The sequence below is a fragment of the Blennius ocellaris genome, assembly GCF_963422515.1.
Source record: "Blennius ocellaris genome assembly, chromosome: 4".
NCBI lineage: Eukaryota > Metazoa > Chordata > Actinopteri > Blenniiformes > Blenniidae > Blennius > Blennius ocellaris.
This window is the reverse complement of record NC_137653.1, coordinates 13740272-13753542: the sequence shown is the minus strand read 5'-3', so window position 1 is coordinate 13753542 and position 13271 is coordinate 13740272. Positions and strand designations below refer to the sequence as shown.

The window sequence follows — 13271 nt, the reverse complement described above, 5'->3', positions numbered from 1 at the left end:
CCCTTCGGGGGCTCCGTAGACACCAGATCCGTGCAGGTCGTGCTTTTTTGGCGGGCTGTAGTCTTCGTGACGTACACTGCGTCATTACGTCATCAGGGAGGGCCATTGCGTTGCAGCGACCAGCATTAGCAGACGAGGCGTGCAAAGTGCCGAGCCGAGCTGAGCTGAGTCAACCCACCGAGAGCATTCGTCGTCTGGGGAAGGGGAGCGAGCAAAACTTCATTGACAAGATGTCTGACGATGAACAAGAGCAGACCATAGCCGAGGACCTGGTGGTCACCAAGTACAAGATGGGTGGTGACATCGCAAACCGTAAGTTGATGCCGCGGGGAGCGAGCGGGACGAAGCGCTCTCCTCGGCCTGTCGCGTGCAAGTAGCCAGCCAGCCAGCATTGACTCTCCTGCTGCAGCAGCCATGTGGCTTGATAGCCGAGCCGCACACATGCTGTCCTAACGAGCAGGCGCAGCTGTTCCTGATTTAACTGCGCAACCAAGCCACTCGACACTAATTAATGATCTCGTTTGCTTGAACGCCATGTTAACTGCAGTGGGAACTGTGTTTAATGAAGGCGGGATGCTAACAGAGGTTAGCTCCGGCTGCTGCCCGGAGTCCGTTACTAACGGTTAAACTGGTTAAAGATAAGGAGGCAGCTACTCCTGTCAAGACACACTCATTCCCAACATGTAGATTTATTCTTAACTTTCGGCATCTGAAGCGTTGTAGCATGTGCGTAATATCAGCTCATGTAATGTTATTTCTGGGCTACGTGTCATCAAGGGATTATTACAAATAGACAGGGTCATGCTATAATGGCGTTATTATGAGGAGTCGAGCAAACAGTTCAACAAGGCTCCTAAATACAGTCAGTGAAGTACAGGATGACGACTAAAACCTTGATTTAGTACCGCTTGCCAGACTGTCGAGAGCGCGGGTTTAAATTGCCACATTGGCGCATTAATCATTTAAAGTCAGGTGTTGTAATGAACGCCTTATACCCATGTAAGATATCGTTCAGAGCTGCTACTGAGACACATCACCTGTTGGGATTGGATTTAGTAAGACTGAATCTCTTGACGGTCATGTTGTATAATCTTTATGACACTGGACCTAACCGCCCTAGCAGAGTTTGTTGAAACAACCACAATATTTTTTGAATCTGAGGCTTAACCGCTCCAGTTTGGTTCAGTTAGTTGTTGTTTTTTAAACTGTGAAATGATCTCTTTTGTTTTTGTGGCAGTATTATATAATGACATTTCTTGTTTGAAATCTGTATTTGGAACCCTGTTACATTATTATTATTATTGCTTAATATCTCACCTGCCACACAGTCACATGCCATTTTTGTCACCCAGAGGCTCTCCGACTGGTTGTGGAAGCAGCCAAGCCCAGTGTGTCTGTGCTCAGCCTCTGTACAAAAGGTGACGCTTTCATCATGGCCGAAACGGGCAAGGTCTTCAAAAGAGAAAAGGAAATGAAAAAAGGTGAGTAAAAGTTCAGAACAAATTGTGCAGGTTGAGTTGTAAAGTGACCTGAAGTGGACCCTCCAAGAAGATTGTAAACAATTGTGCAAACTGTTTGGTCGGTCCCCCATTAACAGGGGTGTCAAAGCAGCAAATATGGTGGCATAGTGTTGCAGCCCAAGCTTATTAAATGGGCCAAGTGACATGTCCTTCACTTGTGTATGGTTGTTTTTGTTTTGTTTTCTTTGCTAAATTTGTGGCTGATTTCCAAATGAAGACTTGGTGGTTCTCTTCTCCCTCCTCCAGGCATTGCCTTTCCTACCAGCATCTCAGTCAATAACTGTGTTTGCCACTTCTCTCCCTTGAAGAGTGACCCTGACTACACACTTAAAGATGGGGATCTGGTCAAAATGTAGGCATCATGCGCCATGATAAATGTTCTGCCGTCATCCTTCCTCCATGTGTCCTGGCTTTCCCAGTGTGGTGTCTTATTGTCTTGTCTTCTTTCTGTGCCGTATTCGAGGGCGTTGTCTTTGCTGATTAGTGTCTGCTTCATCATTAAAGTCTTGTCTATTTGTCTGTCGTGTGTGGCAAACGACAAGTAAGTTTTTTTGTTTAAAACAAGGTGTGATTTTTAATGTTGGTTTTTTTAATTGATATGTTGGATTTTAGCTATGTGACCGTCTTACTGCTAAATCCCATATTTCATATTTTTGTAATGCGGAGTTGAAAAAAGGTGAAGGATTGATCTTAGTTGTTGTCTTGCCACTGTTGTCTTTGTCTTTTGTGACGTCTGCTGTGTGTGTGGATTGTGGGATGTTTGCTAGAGCTTGTGGCTATGTGATTTCACTCTTTAGTGTAGTAACTTTCCTTCTCCCTGAGCATGTCTCTCCAGTTTAATATGGTCTGCTGTGCCTAATGTCTTGAATTCAAAATAAGTCCTTCACTGAATTACAGCTGATGTGCTGCCAAAAAGAAATTCACCTTGGGATACATCCCCTATTTATTGGCATTTGCCATTTTATTTGTTCTCTTTTTGACCGTCCTTTTCTTGTCGGTAATTTTCATTGAGCCCCTTTTTCAAAGTGGCAGAGATTGACATTTTGTCCTTCTCCGTTGATTTGATCCTATCTTGGCACTTGTAATCTTGACAGCTGGCACGCAGTTGAACTTAAAATTAATTTGAGACATTATTTAATGATTTATTTCATATTCTTCTCTCCTGTTTTTGTGCAGCGATCTCGGGGTTCATGTTGACGGCTTCATTGCCAATGTTGCTCACAGCTTTGTAGTGGGAGCCAGTAAGGTGAATGTCATTTAATTTCACTTCGGCTCCGGTTTTGTGTCCTCTCATGTTGGCACTGAAGTCTTGCATTGTTTTGTTTCTGCAGGAGAACCCCGTCACAGGACGGAAAGCTGATGTGGTCAAAGCAGCTCATCTGTGTGCCGAAGCGGCTCTTCGTCTTGTGAAACCTGGCAACCAGGTACATCCAACCACTGCATCACATGTGATTTACAGGGCAGCCAAGATGGTGAAGTCATTAAAAGCTTGGGGTAGGATGGTGTGGTCTTAAGAATTGTTGCAAGTTTTCCTCCTACACCTTACAAACAGAATGCAATGGGGGCTTTTTAGGGTAATATATAGTGTTAATACCTACAGTCACATTGGTCACTGAGTTTTGACAGTTGGGGTTAAATCAGCATTTCACATGATATTCAGCTCTGGGTATTGTGGTTTTCTCTGAAAGCCCAAACCTATATTTGTCAATTGGTGACTGAACTACCCATAGGTGTGTGTTTATGACTGGTAACCTGTCCAGGGAGTACTCCGCCTTAACCCATAGTCAGCTGTAATGGATAGTGTTGCTCTTTATATATTGTTCAGTGGTTGTTTAAAAAAAAAAAGTGTATATGTGAAAACAAAGCATGGTTTCTGTCTCTCAGAACACTCAAGTAACAGAGGCGTGGAGCAAGATCGCGCAGTCATTCAAATGCTCGCCTATAGAGGGTGAGTCTTGAGCTTTGTTCCAGTCAACAAATTTTGGTTAAAATCTCAAGTGGTTCCAATTTCCTGTCCAACTTTTCTAATCCTGCCTGTGACTGTCTTTTAAAGGTATGCTGTCTCATCAGCTGAAGCAACACATCATAGATGGTGAGAAGACCATCATCCAGAACCCAACAGACCAGCAAAGGTGCACTTTTTGATTTTTCTGCACATTAAGTAAAGACATATAAAACACATTTCCTTATGGTGTCCTGCCATAGACTTAAGTTCAATGTTTAAATCTTTCCACATGAGGGTAAACTGGTTCATGATGCTGAAAACAGCTCAGCAGTGGAACTCCGTTGCCCACCTAACCCCACCACAATATTAGGAGATGTCATGGAGAAAATCTTGCCACTATGTATATCAGTGTCAAATAGTTAAAAATTTCAAATGAGCATCAGCCTGAAATTAACTTGTAATGTCTTTGCTTGTTTAGTTTTTATTGAGTTTGTTTTAGTGTTTTGGTGAAGACAGTAATCGACCGGTTAGTGTTTATCAAGGTATTTAGATTTTGAGTATCGGTTCTACTGATATATATATTTACAGGGCATTAGTTGATTGATTTTCAAGGTGCCGAGTAATTTCTTTGGACGTATACGGACTGTGAGGTCACATTTTAACTTGCTGCGGACTCTTTGTTTTCCAGGAAGGACCATGAGAAGGCAGAATTTGAGGTTCATGAAGTCTATGCTGTGGATGTCTTGATCAGTACCGGAGAAGGAAAGGTCAGTGTCTCAAATTGTGGTCTTTGTTTTGTTTTTTTCCAGCTGACTATATATGAATCTATGGTCCATGTCCTTTTTTTTTTTTCCAGGCCAAAGATGCAGGTCTGAGGACCACCATATACAAGAGGGACCCCAGCAAGCAGTATGGCTTGAAGATAAAAACTTCCCGCACGTTTTTCAGCGAGGTGGAACGCCGCTTTGACGCCATGCCCTTTACTTTACGGTAGGACAACCGCACTCTGCTTTCAAAACCGCCGACTGCGTCGCGTTCATATGAATATTACTTTAATCTTTTGTTACCGCTGTTCCTTTTTCTTTCAGGGCTTTGGAGGACGAGGCCAAAGCTCGTCTCGGTGTGGTGGAGTGTGCTAAACATGAATTGGTACAGCCCTTCAGCGTGCTGCATGAGAAAGAGGGTGAGTGTCGACCCGCCTGTTCAGCATGGGTGCCTTTGCGTGGAATGTAACCTTTTCTGCGGTTTCTTCCTCAGGGGAGTTTGTCGCCCAGTTTAAGTTCACAGTGTTGCTGATGGCCAACGGGCCCCACAGAATCACCAACGGACCCTTTGATCCAGAGCTCTACAAATCAGAGCATGAAGTTCAGGATCCAGAGCTGAAGGTGAGTTGTCGCATTCATTTTTTCCCCCCCACATAAAAAGTGTCCACCGTATATAATCACTTCATATCAAACCATTTTTCTCTCTTCCTCAGACTTTATTACAGAGCTCTGCAAGTCGTAAAACACAGAAGAAGAAGAAAAAGAAGGTAACTCGTAATGATGAATGAATTAATCCACACAAGGAATGTCAATTATTTTTTAGACGGGTGAGGTACTTTCTAAGTGACGTCGACACAGAAGCCGTCTTGATTGTAAAATACATAGATTTTGGCAACACCAATATTTTGCCTTTTTGAACGGCTTCATCACCGTGAAGCCGGTGTATTTTCAATGTTGTGACATTTGATCATTCTGGAGTTGTATGATCTACTGAACACTGCATCTCCACATGGTGCTTCCAAACATTGCTGATAATCTATTTTATTTCACATCTGTAGGTTGAGGTTTTTTTGTTTGTTTGGGTTTTTTTTTTTTATTTGATGGTACATTTCTTTTTGTATATCTTAACTTTGATACTCTTGAATGTAAAACTAACATTTTAAACACATTTTTTTTGTATATAAGTATAGGTACATCTTATTGTTCTCTGTTCAACTGTAGGTAATGTGACTTTTAGTTGATTTGTCATATCTAGCTGCAGGGACATGCATTTTTATGTCATCCTTATTCATTGTCTTGTTCTTCCTCCATTCAGGCTTCAAAGACAGCAGAAAATGCAACTGGACAGCCTACTGAGGACACAGAAGCTGCACAATAAAAACTGCCTTTCCACACTTGCAAAACCCCAAAGAAAAGCAAAAAAACCCCAACAAAACAAAAAAAACTCAACAAGTCTCCTGGAAACTATAGAGCCTATCTAACAAACTGAACAGATTTTATAAGAACATTGGAATCATAGTTTTATCCTTCACAGAAGCTTAGCCTTTTACTGCGTCAGTGGAAAAGCAGGAGGATTATCGACTTAAGAAACTTGCATCATCTTTGTCTCTTCAAGACCTTGTGTATGTGCAGTAACAGACTCTCCTTTTGGTTGAGTCGTGTGCGCGACCTTTCATCAGGCAACAAAGTCAATTAAAGATAAATCGGATTGTTTACAGGATAGTTTTCATACATAACGCCATTACAGCATTGTTGTTACAGCTGTAAACTTACTGTTCCCATTTTAATCTCACCTGAAACATGCAGTAAAAGGTTAAACTTGCATATCTCACTTGTTAGGGCATTTGTTAGTATTCGGAACATTTTTTTATTATTTTATTTTAAAGCTAATAAAGCCACCAGTGGTTTTTGCTTTACTTTTAGGTAGTGAGAGTTTTTGAAAAGACTTCTGTAGTGGTGACCTGATTTTTAAAGCAATAACCCGAGCTGAAGAAGGCCTCTGTTAAAAGAAAATCAAAGACTTGGTGTTTGCTTGACTGGAGGGAACAAAATGCTACAGCTACTGCCATTCCTTTTCAAGTGGATTGATGCAAATCTATACATGATCAAATTTCAAATAGACAAAAAAACCCAACACTTTTCTAACTTGCTTTACTCCATTACAAGTCTTGTTAATTTGAATTGAAGCCAAATGGGCTTTTGGAGAATAATGTTCTGCTGGTTGTCTCCAGAGAAGTTGAGCTATTAAAGTAATTTGGGGTTTTGGTTTTATTTTCAATTTTGGGGTAGTGTTGCATCAAATTTGTCTAGGGGGGGGGGATCCTACTTTGTAGCTCGGTCGGTGAGCAATGAAACTTTACGTCTGATGAAATAAACACATTTTCATATGCTTCCGTCTTTCTTGTGTCATTCCTGGTAGTTGTCAGCAGCACCAGTACATTAATGATATGTATTTGCTTACATTTAAAGTGACAGACTTGTTGAACCCCTGTAAGGTTTATTCAGTGAAACAATGCGTTTGTGACATTGGATGAAAATACTTTTTTTTTTTGCACTATTACTGTTGCAAGCAAGAGTTTTCAACTGGCTTAGTGAGCTGCCACCATATGACGGTGAGAACACATTAAGCCTCAAATGCTAGTTTTTGGAGCCATGCACACACAACATGCAAACTAGAGACTGTTTTGCTATGGAGTGTCTAGCCAACTAACCCATTTTGTGCACAGATATTGTAACTTCCAATCAAAATAACTACCCCACTCTTTGTAACACTGTAGCGACCACGGAGCTGGCAGTGCATGATGGGAGTTCCGTTTGTCGTGTTCCGGAGGTTATTGGGGGTTTTTGTGGTGAGTGTGTGGTTCTGCTGTGTTGTGCTTTTGTTACTTAGTTCATGTTAATTGTTTAATCTTGTTTGGTTTGATTTGTTTGTTGTGAGGAGGGTGTTGAGTAAAGTCTGGTTCTGCCATGAAATTCCAGTAGTTATTGTAAAATTAAAAGCCTCTGACGTTCAGGGGGCAAAGAAGATTTGCTGTTAAGCAATTATTCTACATCCCCCGCCTCGCGGATGTCAGATGCGTGGTGACGGAAGAAAGGGAGGCGAGACATGGCAGCTGGTGCAAAACTTCAAAGAGAGCAAATAATTTCTATAATAAAAAGAACAATCCAAGTGTGTAACTTTCTTAAACAAAAGAAGACGGTCTGCAGCAACTCGGCCCCGTAGTGGCTGGCAGCAGAACTGCAGATTGCTCACAGGCGATTGGGAGAAGCTGTGCTGAGGATGACGTCTCACAGCTTCGAGACCCTCTGGTGGTGAGGAGGGGGAGTGCAGCCAGACCGACGCTACCGGGAGAAGACCAGCTTTATGGATCCAGTGCGCAACAGCATCATCACCCCCTGGAGGCCGGGAGGGATCAAATCAAATCAAATCAATCTTTATCTATATAGCACATTTTTATACAATGAAGTAACACAAAGTGCTTGACAAAAATTAAAAACAGTGCAAAGATAAATTGGATGAATAAAAAGCAAATGAACACACGCACACATGCAGACACACACACATAAGTGAAGACATGCCTGGTTATGTGAAAGCATGGCAGGGCACCGGTATGGAAGTAAAACTGTGCCATCAGATTCTGAATTCGAATTTCTAACTCTGAATTTTTTTACCATCGAAATCAGACTTTGAATTTGAAAAGCTGTCTAAAACATCTAAAAATATTCAGTGTGTAAAAATTCAATGTGTCTAAAAATTCATCTGCAAAAAAAAATTCGGCTGCAAAAAAAATTCGGCTGCAAAAAAAAAATTCGGCTGTAAAAAAAAATTCGGCTGCAAAAAAAATTCGGCTGCAAAAAAAATTCGGCTGCAAAACAGCCAGAATATCTGTGCCATCAGGACGATGCAATTGATACCTGTCTCATTCACCCAACATCCAATCAAGGGAAGCTTTGTTGGTCACGTGACCAGTCCAACACTGGGCAGGAGCGCCCAGGATTTTCAATCAGCCATGGAGGCCAGCGGTAGTGACGGCGCTTCGGTGAGTATTTGCCATTTATGTCTGTAAATCACACATTGCAAATCACCAGAAGTTATGAAGCAACATATGTGGTGAACTTTTAATGATGTGTGAAAATGTTTTCAAAGAAATTACATTTACTTTTTTTTTTAATGTCCATTGAATACTCTAATCTGCGCAGTGCTTGTTATGGCAAAAACATTTTTTAACAAACATAACCAGGTCTTGGCGGTGGTGCTAGAAACACTATTGCAGGGGGAGGGAACCCGTGCTCCGGAGGCATGTGGCTCTTCGGTAACGTCTTCAGTAATGTTTTGGATAATATTGTTTTCAAAGCATGGAGTTATTAGTATGCAGAATGAAACATTTTTGTATACTGCTTGTTTCATGTTACTTTATTACATATTTCAATTAAAATTGTCTCCATTTGTAGGGCCTGGATATTCCTGACATTGACTGGGAAAACAGTGGACTTCCTTATGATGACCGCTCCAGCATCGTTGTTCCACACACAGGATGCCCACTGACTGATGGACAAATGGCAGTTTTAAGAGCTGCAGTTCACCCAAGAGCTGCATCCCAGTGCTTTGGCAGTGACATTTACATTGCTGCTGTTCAATTTTGTGAGCAATTCCTTCATGTCTGAAGGAATTAATCAGAGAATCAGCTCTGAGTTTTGTATGTTGTAGCTTGATAGATAGATAGATATATAGATAGATGACTTTATTAATCCCTGAAGGGAAATTGTTTTGTTGCAGCATTCTGGTTTATAAAATACAATGGAATAGAATATAAAAAGTAGGGAATAAAAATATACAAATATACAAATATAGAAATATAGAAATATAGAATGAGTGTTGTAACAATGTAACAAAGACTTTCAATTGTGTAATATGGAAATAAAATCAGTGTCCACTTTATAAGTTGAATACTTGGAACATTGCATACGTCAAACTAGAGTAAGAAGGGCAAGGAATCTCACAGTGCATGTTCAGAGAATCTGTGGGTTGCTGTTCAACAAATGCAACAATTCAGTCAAGTCTTGGAAGTGGGATCTATGCAGTCAAATTTATTTTAACAATTAACAAACATCAACACTAGTTACTTTGGACAAACAAGAAATTCAACCATTCTCATTTCTTAAATTTGGATTGTATAAATGAAAAACTTATCCAGACATCCAGAGCTCTCAAACATGTAATTTAGGCTTGGAAACATGAACTTTTCACTTTACCTAAATACAGGCCCAATATAGTAACTCACACAAGACCAAATCCCGTATGGCAAGTGGCAATGCATGCCAGGATGTCGTTTTTAAAAGAATTGTAGTCCGCATAATGTCCTGGGATGCACAAGGTCTCAAAGCAGGTGGAGGCCGTGGGGTGTCTGCCACTGATGATGTGGATGGTGAGACTTTGTGGCAGAACCTCCCATCCAGTCCAGAGCTTGACCAGGTCATTTAATTCACTTGCAGCTGCTATAGAGTAGAGTAAAATAGATTATGATCACGTGTACTCTGCGCACACTCAGACATTGGTAGCACGAGGAGGCCTTAAACCTACCATTGGCTATGAACTGTCCTACATAGCTCCACATGCGGCATTTTGCTTGAATTGAGCAATTGTCCTCATCATCACTGTCGTCTTGGGGCCATGTGATCCGCTGAAGAAGAACCTGCATTGAAAAAATAGCATGATAATAACTGATCATTTATCTAGAAACTAGAACTTCAAAGATAGTTTTAAACAACTGAATATTACTGGACTTTAATTGAAGTGACATAGTTTGATTAGCAGAAAAGATGACACTTAAACTGTGGTGTATACATACATTATCAAGACCTAACAACTAAATAAAACATTTCCATCAGCAAACATAAATTCAGATATGCTCATTCAATATGCCTTTAAGATATCATTTTTTGTTCAGGTTTTGTACTTCCTAAAATTATTTATTTAATATCTTAAAAACAAAGGCAGTACAACCCACCACCAATGCAGATTGACACCATTTTTGTTCATAATCATTTTATTATATCTAACAAATTAAAGCTGCACAAACGATACTTTTAATCAGCACAAACCAGGACCAAGGCAGCACAAACCACTTGACTATTTTCACTGATTTTCGCTGGATGGGGTGGGGGTGGGGGGGGGGGGCAGCTCACGTTATGTTTGTTAAAAAATGCTTTTGCCATAACAAGCACTGCGCAGATTAGAGTATTCAATGGACATTAAAAAAAAAATCAAACAGGAGACAATTTAACTATTTTCTGCATGTAAAACATTGCATACAGTAAATTTAATTTCTTTGAAAACATTTTCACACATCATTAAAAGTTCACCACATATGTTGCTTCATAACTTCTGGTGATTTGCAATGTGTGATTTACAGACATAAATGGCAAATACTCACCGAAGCGCCGTCACTACCGCTGGCCTCCATGGCTGATTGAAAATCCTGGGCGCTCCTGCCCAGTGTTGGACTGGTCACGTGACCAACAAAGCTTCCCTTGATTGGATGTTGGGTGAATGAGACAGGTATCAATTGCATCGTCCTGATGGCACAGATATTCTGGCTGTTTTGCAGCCGAATTTTTTTTGCAGCCGAATTTTTTTTGCAGCCGAATTTTTTTTTACAGCCGAATTTTTTTTTTGCAGCCGAATTTTTTTTGCAGCCGAATTTTTTTTTGCAGATGAATTTTTAGACACATTGAATTTTTACACACTGAATATTTTTAGATGTTTTAGACAGCTTTTCAAATTCAAAGTCTGATTTCGATGGTAAAAAAATTCAGAGTTAGAAATTCGAATTCAGAATCTGATGGCACAGTTTTACTTCCATACACCGGATACTGCAGTTGGTGCCAGGACAGCTGCTGGTTTCTCTTCACAAAGTGTCAATACTGCTGTCACTGCAGATGGACTGCTGCCGTGGTTGACCACATCAAGCCCCCCCCCCGTTGCCTGTGGCTGCACCCAGGACATCCAGGAAGTTGCCCAGATACAATGGGACAATGCTGTTGGCTCCATACCTTTCTCAAGTCCAAGAGTTGATCTCAAGTATTTCTTCCACGCCGCCCACCACAATGGTAAATAAGTCATGTTACATTAACTTGGGCTGATAATTTCAACTGACTCAGCCTAACGGGAAAAAGAAAAAAAAAACCAAGATCAAATAACTACGTTGTATATATACGTTGTGTATAACTACGTTGTTTTATCAAGCCAAAAAAAAATCTATAAAACAAATATCACGCTGTAAAAGCAGAATTCTGAAAACCTCTTCGAGCCACAGTTCGTTAGGACTACATTTCCCAGAATGCTCGCAAACACAGTGACGTCATCTATTCTATAAATTCAGGCCCCACCCTTCGTCACATCCTCTTTCGTTGCTCTTCTTGTTGTGAGGTACGAGCAGTCTGTTCACCACGGAGACAATCCAACACAATCTTTGAATTTCAACACCCATCCGCAGTAACTAATCAGATATTTGTCTTTCTTTCATAGAAATCTCTCCACACGATGAGGGCCAAGGTAAGAGGAGCACCTATTTTAACGATTTTGTCGCGAGTCTTCCTGTTCTGGTCAATGCTAACAACCTGTGCGACGCCTCCCATTTGTGGTCTTCATTGGTTGTTCCAGGGGTTTCTAGTAACAATGCATGCGGTTCTAATAACAATGAATGTGGGGGATATTACTGTTTCAATCTATTCGCTTCACCTTGTCGCATATATGTTGTGGTTGGTAACGCAAAGCAACGTGAATGCTAACGCTACTAGCAGGCCCGCCTGGCTGCATGTCGCAGTGACCCAACGTGATAGAAACGTGTTTACAGTGAAATTACGTGTTGTGACCGTTTCTGCAATGAATTGCTGTAACACTAGTTGAAATTGTAACTATGCCGCTTGAGCATTCAAGCCTGCACTATTCATCTGTACTGATCCTACTGTATAAATAACGTTTCTCTTATCTTTCAGTGGAGGAAGAAGCGTATGCGCAGGTAATATTCTTCACACATGTTCATAGATAGAAATATTAGCTTTAATATTCGTGTCGGTACCCACATGTAGTTCTATATTTTGCGCCTGTAACTTGGAATAATCGAATTCAAAGGTTTTTTTTGGCTTGTTTCATAAAAGATGAATTTGTTGCATATAAATTATGATTTGGGTCACAATATTAAACTGCAAATGAAGCAGGAGGACATATTTACAGAAGGTAGCTTTTTAAATCATTGTCTTCAGTGGAAGGTTAAAGGATCCAAGTTAATACTGCTGATTCAGCTTTGGTAAATTTATCAACTCCAAGGTTTAGTCATACCTCAGGGATTGCAGCTAATTTTTCAAATGGCACCTGATTAAGCATCACCTGCACCATTTCCTTATTGCTGAATTTCTCTGTCCACAGGCTGAAGCGTAAAAGGAGAAAGATGAGGCAGAGGTCAAAGTAAGCCTCCTCTACCGCTGTGGTTCCTGTCTGCGCCTCTCCTGATGATGGACATGTGCGGCTGAGCTGAACCATGTTGGCCTTTCACCGTTGATGTAAAGACCCCAATTCTTCATTTCTGATGACTTCGCTTCTCGGGGAAGCCTGCTGTGGAGGTCTGGTCAGGAGATGGCTGAACACCTGGACGGACAGTGTTGCCAACGTGACCACGGCGTTGTTCATGGACCATAAAACCTCTTGTTTGCCTACAATTGTCATGTGGTATGCTGAACAATAAACCATGTAAACGTTTCTACAAGTTAAAGACTATTCATTGCATGTTTTTTTTTTTTTTTGGACACCTCATCCAAACCAGGAAAAGTGCCTCAATCTAAACATGCTGACTGTCCAGTGTAGGCTTTCTTTTTATACATAAAGGTTTTTATCAAGCTTCAGCTTAAAGTCAGTTTCAGGCCCATTTTGATGTACAAGTGAAATTTATAGAAAACCTAAAGATCAGGAAGTTTAAAAGGAATGTAGATGTGATTCATAAAGTTATTGAAAGGAAGGCCAACAGTGGTGGGTTTAAAACTCAA

At 40.8% G+C, this 13271-nt stretch overlaps 1 protein-coding gene and 2 long non-coding RNA genes across 3 annotated transcripts; 2 read left to right on the top strand and 1 right to left on the bottom strand.

Annotated features, from left to right (window-relative positions):
* Window positions 1-113: 113 nt before the first annotated feature.
* On the top strand, window positions 114-6618 carry pa2g4a (proliferation-associated 2G4, a). Its single transcript, XM_080495946.1, has 13 exons — window positions 114-312; window positions 1353-1481; window positions 1767-1872; window positions 2697-2766; window positions 2852-2944; window positions 3405-3468; window positions 3574-3652; window positions 4154-4232; window positions 4322-4455; window positions 4554-4648; window positions 4723-4850; window positions 4943-4996; window positions 5545-6618. The coding sequence occupies exons 1-13, from the start codon at window positions 231-233 to the stop codon at window positions 5605-5607; spliced, it is 1176 nt and encodes a 391-aa protein (XP_080352072.1). The 5' UTR covers window positions 114-230; the 3' UTR covers window positions 5608-6618.
* A 2911-nt stretch (window positions 6619-9529) lies between these two features.
* On the bottom strand, window positions 9530-11052 carry LOC308129028. The gene is made up of 3 exons (XR_013936591.1): window positions 10664-11052; window positions 9811-9922; window positions 9530-9725 (listed from the first exon to the last, which is right to left on the bottom strand). It is a non-coding gene; the product is annotated as an uncharacterized lncRNA (long non-coding RNA).
* A 567-nt stretch (window positions 11053-11619) lies between these two features.
* On the top strand, window positions 11620-12987 carry LOC308129708. The gene is made up of 4 exons (XR_013936610.1): window positions 11620-11658; window positions 11758-11784; window positions 12228-12250; window positions 12658-12987. It is a non-coding gene; the product is annotated as an uncharacterized lncRNA (long non-coding RNA).
* The last annotated feature ends 284 nt before the right edge of the window (window positions 12988-13271 follow it).

Coding starts and splice junctions, on each gene's coding strand:
- pa2g4a (XM_080495946.1), top strand. CDS start 231: ATGTCTGACGATGAACAAGAGCAGACCATAGCCGAGGACCTGGTGGTC. Junction 3,469..3,573: donor CAAATGCTCGCCTATAGAGG/GTGAGTCTTGAG, acceptor TGTCTTTTAAAG/GTATGCTGTCTCATCAGCTG. Junction 4,456..4,553: donor GCCATGCCCTTTACTTTACG/GTAGGACAACCG, acceptor TTTTTCTTTCAG/GGCTTTGGAGGACGAGGCCA.